General features: G+C 41.8%; 1 protein-coding gene across 1 annotated transcript in view; it reads right to left on the bottom strand.

Annotated features, from left to right (window-relative positions):
* COLEC12 (collectin sub-family member 12) overlaps positions 1–3,076 on the bottom strand; it is a 46,771-nt gene extending 43,695 nt beyond the window's left edge. The window contains exons 1-2 of the mRNA XM_008575713.1: positions 2,995–3,076; positions 1,783–1,905 (exon numbers count right to left, since the gene is read on the bottom strand). Of these exons, the coding sequence (XP_008573935.1) occupies positions 1,783–1,905; positions 2,995–3,076 (205 nt within the window). The remainder of the gene's footprint in view (positions 1–1,782; positions 1,906–2,994) is intronic.
* Positions 3,077–7,279: the final 4,203 nt, after the last annotated feature.

A 7,279-nucleotide genomic window follows, 5' to 3' on the forward strand; every position in this document is an offset into this window, starting at 1 on the left:
AGAGAGAAATAAAAGAAAAAGGTACTTATTAAATGGTTGTTTGGTTTCAAGCTTCTCCTTTATCTTGGCTCACTGGGAAAAGTCATGGAGAAACGAGTAATAACCTAGATAATCCACAAGAAGAAGAGAGCTGGTCTGAGTCACCTGGGACACAGAAAACCCTCCTTTCCCTCACTAGGTCCCCACCCTGCCCCTCTGCCCAGCCCCACTCATGATTTCACAGCCTTTCTTAATCAAGTATTCTTTTTGCTGCTTCATCTAAAAACTTAAGGTACTCCAAGGTTAGATTAAGTCATCGCAAATGGATAAAATGACCTGGCACCTTTCCAGATTTCCACTGCCCACATTTATCAGTCAACAGACTCTATGATGCACATTATTTTCCATGTATATGGCCTTAGAGGTGGGACTAAAAAGCCTTGATGATACTGAGGATTTTTAACATGTTTTGCCATTCTAATGTGTAAATGCAGTTAAGAAGAAGGAACAGGGAGACACAGTCATTATCTACCGGAACCGAGTACGGGACAGGGGTTCTATTATGTCATCTGCTCATCCCAGTCACCTTAAAAGTGGCATCATTTCCTGCCATTTTGCAGAAAAGAAATAAGAAACTCCAACAGGTTATTATTCATACCCTGGTTATATACCCACGTAGAGGTCTTAGCAAGCGTCCTAGCAAGTACTTACTGAACATGCATGATCGTATTAAAAATGGCAGGATGAAGAACTGAACTTGGACCGCCTGGCTCCAAAGCCCATTCTCATTGCAATACACTGTGTCCTCAGGAAAGCACTAAGCACCCGGAGGGATGTGGGAGGAACTACCAGTTGGACAGAATGCACTTTGCATCTTTCTCTTCCTAGGTCAGGTCTCTGTGCCAAGGAACCGTGAGGGAGACGTGCGGTAATTCTCCACGTGAATCTGACAGTTCTGAGGGAAGGCAGCTGAGGGGCTGCTGATGGAGGGACTGAAGATCAGCAGACTGTACGTCTGCCTCTGTGCTGAACCCACACAGACGTGTCTGTATGTCTGTCTTATGTATCTTTGACAGGAAGCCTTCCCTGGCTGTTTTCTATAAAAGAGTTTATGTAGTTCATGATTCTGAATCATGATACCTTCTACCTGTGGTCTCTGAAGGGGGTGGGGATGGGAGAACTTACTTTGTCTACAGGTCTGAAGAATTCAGGCGAAAATCTTCCCTTACCTTAAACCAGACCCATTTAGGCCTAACGTCCCATAAAGTAGACTTGAGGTGACAATGCTTCCTCTGTGTTTAATTTCTACAGGACAATATTTTTATGGAGCTATATAAACAACAGTGACCCAAGTAAATGTGCTGAAGAGAAAAAAGGGAACTAGTTGGCCAATCCTGGGTGAAGTAAGTTGTGTATCTGAAGATCTTATCCTCTGTCAGTAGTTTTCCTGTGTCCCGACTTCCAGGGTTTCCACAGAGCCTCATAGAGATAACATAAAAATAAAAATAAAATAGAGGAAGAGGGGAGTAGCTGGAAATAGGTAGGAAAAAGTAACAGAGGAACAATCTTTATAACTCATGGACGACCATTATTATTGTTGAAATGAGTGAAAAAGAATTACTATTTTCCCCCTTTCAGATCCCACAGCTACAAGCTCAAGACAGATGTCAGCGTACAATGTTGCCAAGTTTTGTACCTGAGTTGTATGAATAAAATACTTCATACCTACAAAGATGAGTTTTTTTCATGCTTAAATTAATGAAGGGAAACTTTCTATTTGGAAGGAAAAAAGAAAGTACTTACCTTTATATCCCAAAATGGCTACTGTGATTGTTAGCAAGGCACACAAAATGTATAATAAAATGATAGAAAACTTCAGTGCCCAGTTATTTTTACATTTGGTACATTGTGTTCCTTCCTGAATACCTGTAAGAGAAGTCAAAATTTAATAATAACAATAAACAAAAACAGCATTTCAAACAGTATCTTTTTGCAGTTTGGTTCAAATACTGTGACTAAGAATAATTTGTTTTTTGGTGGCTGGCCAGTACAGGGATCCAAAACCTTTGGCCCTGGTGTTATAACACTGTGCTCTACCAACCGAGCTAACCGGCCAGCCAAGAATAACTTTTACATATACCTTAGTATACTATGAGAAATATTTTAAAATTAAACAAACTCACCACTTTAGCAACACAAGCACTTTAAATAGCATCATTGTTGATATAATTGTATTTAATATGACTTAAAAAGAGTGCATAATTTGTTTCATAGAAAATAGTTTGATATCAAATTCCATTATGATAATTACAATTATAATTTCAATAAAAATCTTTAAGTGACAAAAGATTTGAACACTTCTACTTATTTCAGACGTCATTGGACCTACGGCAATTTAAACACAATCCTCCCCCCCAAAAATCACGATTTGTCCCTTGATGTTTGTTTCAGTGGTGTATTGGAGCCAGTTCCTTAACTATTGGTAGCTTGAAATGAGCCCAAGGGGGAGTACTGATGCCATGGAAATTGGCAAACATCACTAATTAGGATTCTTTCCCCACCCCCACCTCCAGACAACTGGTTTACCAAAATGCCACTGGTTGTAATATACTCTAACCTACAGCAGAAAGCATAGGTAATTTTATGATTAAATGCTCAATACATAACCACTTCTGTATATTACATGTGTACAGAAAACAGACATGATCCTTTTTTATCACAGTGATTTGAATACCAACTATGGAACAAACAGAAAAACCAGACATTTTTGACAAGTGGAGATAAATTTTTACTGCTTACCGTTCAATTTTTTGAAAAACATTCTAGTCTAAGTGGTAAACCAGCATTACTGATGCAAGTGACTCCAGAAAACAACCCATAAAAAGGGAACTTTCCATCTGATTGATTACAAACACAGAAGACAAAGACTGTGGACATTTTAACATGAAAATCTCATTGTTAAGGAGTATCAGGAGACTCCTGTTTTCCTGACCTGTTTCCTTATGTGTGTCTTACGAATAGCATCCCCCAGGAGCAATAGCACATAAAGGACTGATCTCCCATAATTGTGCTCAATAACTTCTGATGGGTAAGTCATGGGGATTAAGCCACATTCGAAGTTTCTCTCCTTTGGTTTGTAATTTTACGCATAGTTCCCTTCTTCAGTGAAAAGAGTTCTTCAGCTGTGTTTAATGCAAAATGATGAGAGAAACAGCATATAACAATGACTCCAATTTAGCTCTCAGGGTTCAACTGACCCCTCTGGCGATCTGGGCTGTAGACACAAGGGGAGGAGGGATCCAATCTATCTGCTTCATGACTTAGAGCAGTGCTTCTCAAACTTGGGGGTGCACCATCATCCCCTGAAGGGTTCATTAAAACACAGTGTTTATAATTCAGGGGGTTTGATGAGGGGTATGAGAATGTGGATTTCTAACAAGTTCCCAGATGATGTTGATGCTGCTGGTCTGGGGACCACACTTTAGAAGGGTGCTTCTCAAATTATAAAGTGCCTACAAATCACACTGTTGAAATGCAGATTCCAGTTTGGTAGGTCTGAGGGAGGAGCTAAGATTCTGCATTTCTTACAAGGTCTGGTGAAGTCTGGTCCAAGGACCACACTTTTAGGAGCAAGGGTTTAGTTTAGGAGATGGTCATGCTGGATCAATCATTGGTTAGCCAATTCCTGGCATCAACTGTACTGATCAAACAGACCTATAGTAAATCAGCTTCTCTGTGTTACAGGTTTTCAATTTTTTCCCTTCCTTTTCCCTTCTGTATGTCCTTTTCCTTCTATATGTCTCAGCACCACCTCTTATGTTCTGAATTGACCTCAGTACTAGCCCTGCCAAACCAGATCTCCAACTTCCACCTAACTTTCTTATTTTCACCCAACCTAAACACTAGCACCATGCCAATCCCTCAGGTGGTTAATCTCAAAGGCACCATGAGTTCTTCTATTTATTCTCCAATTCAATCAGCCACCAGGCCCTGTTAATCTTCCTGTGGGATATTTCTATCATGATCACCATCATCTATAGTTTACTGATGTTCATTTACTGCCTACACTGTACCAGGTTCTGCACTGGGTACTATACACACAGCACCTCTAATCTGTAAAATAACCCTGCAAGGAGCATGGTGGTGAGAGCTGAGATGACATCCCATACACCGTCACAGCCAGGATTCCAACCTGTGTTGGTCATCTAACACCACAATCTCTCCACTATGCCATGGTCCCTCTCTCTGGTCATCCTTTCTCTCCATTTCCACTGCAACCATGCTAGAGTGAGATCTTTTAATCTCAATGGAAGCTTCCTCTCCCATTCCCACAAGAATCCAGTCTCACCCTGTAGTAAGATACTGCTGTCCTCATGACATTTTCCAAAAACGCCAAAAACAAACTGTCAATGGCTCACCCTTAACTAATAGATGAACACACACATGCACATGCACACACACATACCAGCTCTTAAACTCTCTATAATCTGGTGTATTTAAATGAAACAAAGACTGCTTACATCCAGAAAGAGAGCAAATATTTTTTAAATTGGGAGAGGGGGGAGTACAGGTAGACCCACAAACATGCCACATTCCATGTTGAGAAACAACAAACTTGCTTTGGTGGCAACAGTAAAACACAGATGGATGACAGACACAGGGATGCCGGATCAACCTCCTGTAGAAAACTGGATGACACTTTCATGATTGATGGGGGTTTCATTCCTTTTGGATTTTAGGACTGTCTTGGGTGAGTTCTTTATGTCTCTCTAGGGTGATTTCTTACGTTTCACTAGGAGAGCCTCAGAAAATTTGGTTAGAATGGAGATTATGGTACATAACAGAACCTGGGGCTAGAAGGCAGCACAGAGGTCATTTAGTCAAGCGTCATTGTGTTCTGATGGGAAAAGTGAGGGCCAGCAAGTAGAAGCAGGATCAGAAGCCACATGTCCTGACTCCAACATGTCCTTCCCTCCCACTCATCCCTGTGTGCCAGTGTGTGCTGCCACTGGGCATCTTGTGGCATTCCTGCAGATCTGCTCCCAGACCTTGACACTGGCTCACATTCCAAAGAACAGGGGCACTTCCTCGTGTGTGTGTTTCTCTCTGCTGGCTGTATCAGCATTTAATCAATATCAGATGGCGCTGCCCGGCCTCCCTTTCCACTCCACACACTTTCTCTCTCTCTTGTTTTTTCTCCCCCCCTCCCCGACTTATTTTTAATAAGAGTTCTGTTTTATCTTTCCCCCTCTGCCCTCCACTGGGAGGACATCTGGCCAAACATACAGATGCCTACTACAAAGAGACCCTGCTGGCTCACGTAGCTGGGGGACCCCCCTCCTTGAACCTAGATGGTCACAAAAAACATTCAAGAGAGATATCCCCCTGTTACCAGCCTTTGTAGTGTTTGTTTTCTTAGCATTACTTTCCAGAGCCTGGGGACTTTGTTCCCATGGGGGAGGGGGCGGGGAAGGAAGGGCAAGCGGACCCATCTGCAGAACGCTGCAGATCAGAGATTCCAGTTTGGGAAGTGAAGCAGTGCTGCTCCTCCCCATCAAGAGATCCAGCTTCTCAAAACACTTGGCCCAAGTAACACATTCGTAATTCAGCTGGCCACAGGCAGAAAGTACCAGAAGGATCCATGCCTTTCCGTCGGTTATTCCTCTTGAACTACCTCCTGCTAAACTCCATACTTGGCTCAGGTTTTAAATGTATTTTCCAGTGTCCAAGTCTTTGTTATACAAAAAATTCTGGAGGCCCAGTGAAGCCAAAATCACTCTGGTTAACTCCTTGAGTATTCCACAGAAGTTCAGAATAGACTGACAATTTGGTTCCTTGTGCCCAAACCCAAAGTTCTCCCTGGTGCCGTTTCCCATAACACAGTTCAAGTAAAGTGGGCAGGGGGAAGGGGCGCTGATCAGGGAGCCGTTAGCTGCTTGGCAAGCATACTCAAATGCTCCAGGAATGACAGTGCAAAGGGCCAGAAGAATTCACTAGCAAAGAGAATTCTTTTCTGCTGCGGTTCTCCAGAAAGAGCCCTCCCAAGTGCTGTGGTTCAGACTCCAATCCAGTCTGTTTTTCAAATCTTTTGGAGAAAAAAGAGTCTCTGTCACTATCATATTTTTCTGCCATGTGTATCACAGAAGGAGGGCTCATCTGTGAAAATGGATACATGCTGATCAATCCCCCTCCTTGGTAGGTGGAGGCTGGCACTATGGGCAAGTGAGGGGCACCTTGGGGCTGCCTTAATGATTACAAGTGTCTAAAGCTAAGTGATGTTGCCATAAAAACCATGTTACTAAAAAGAAGCTTAAAAAAGCTGGTGGATTGCAAAATCTAGAAAACCACAAGTTTTGATCTGAGATTTGCAGTGACCTTTTCATGTGGTTTTTTTTTTTTTCCCCTGACCGGTAAGGGGATCACAACCCTCAGCACGGTGTGGTCAGCACCACACTCAGCCAGTGAGCGCACTGGCCATCCCCATATAGGATCCAAACCCGCGGCCTCAGCGCTACCAGCACCGCACTCTCCTGAGTGAACCACAGGGCCGGCCCTCATGTGGTTTTTTTATAGTTATTAATCTACTGCCTGGTGGCATATATTCCCATAAACCCATGAGAAAGATTTGGCTCTAACAGTAAAACTGATGATTCAAATAAATTCCTATAATTAAAATGTCCTCAAAAGCAATAAAGCAAGAGTTAACATCTCGGTTAGTTGCTTGAATGTTAGGCAATATCATTAGAACGAAAGTGAAATACATAAAACACTTTATCTGACAAATAATTAGTTTTTCTTTATTATAAAGGCCACTTACTAAATGATGGTATAGGGTTTTAGCTAGTAGAAAAATCTTTATTAGTGAATAATTCAGTTCCCCAAATACAAATCCCAGCCCTGGATACCTTATTATGCCAACTTTCCTAAATGATGTGGAGAATCATGAAAATGGAAGAAGGGTGAGAATCGGAAATGAAATCACTTTCTGTGCAAAATAAGTGAAGCCTCACAGCACTTCTGCATTCATAAATAAGTATTCAACCAGAAATATTATTTAGAAGAGAGTTTTAAGAGAGTGTGAACTTTTCAGTGTTCATTCTGAACTTACATTAATATTTGCCAAGGGTATATAGTTTTTTTCGTTAAATTTTTTTCATGTACATAAAAAAAAGCAATCAGTTCTGGTTTGGTTTTAATGTTTCTTAAAAAGGAATATGTATTATTTATTTAAAATTTATAATTTAGGGGCCGGCCCGGTGGCGCACTGGATGGTGCGCCGCTTGGGAAGCGCGGCGGCGCT

Source organism: Galeopterus variegatus, unplaced genomic scaffold (genome assembly GCF_000696425.1).
Source record: "Galeopterus variegatus unplaced genomic scaffold, G_variegatus-3.0.2 Scaffold1225, whole genome shotgun sequence".
In the NCBI taxonomy this organism is placed as follows: domain Eukaryota; kingdom Metazoa; phylum Chordata; class Mammalia; order Dermoptera; family Cynocephalidae; genus Galeopterus; species Galeopterus variegatus.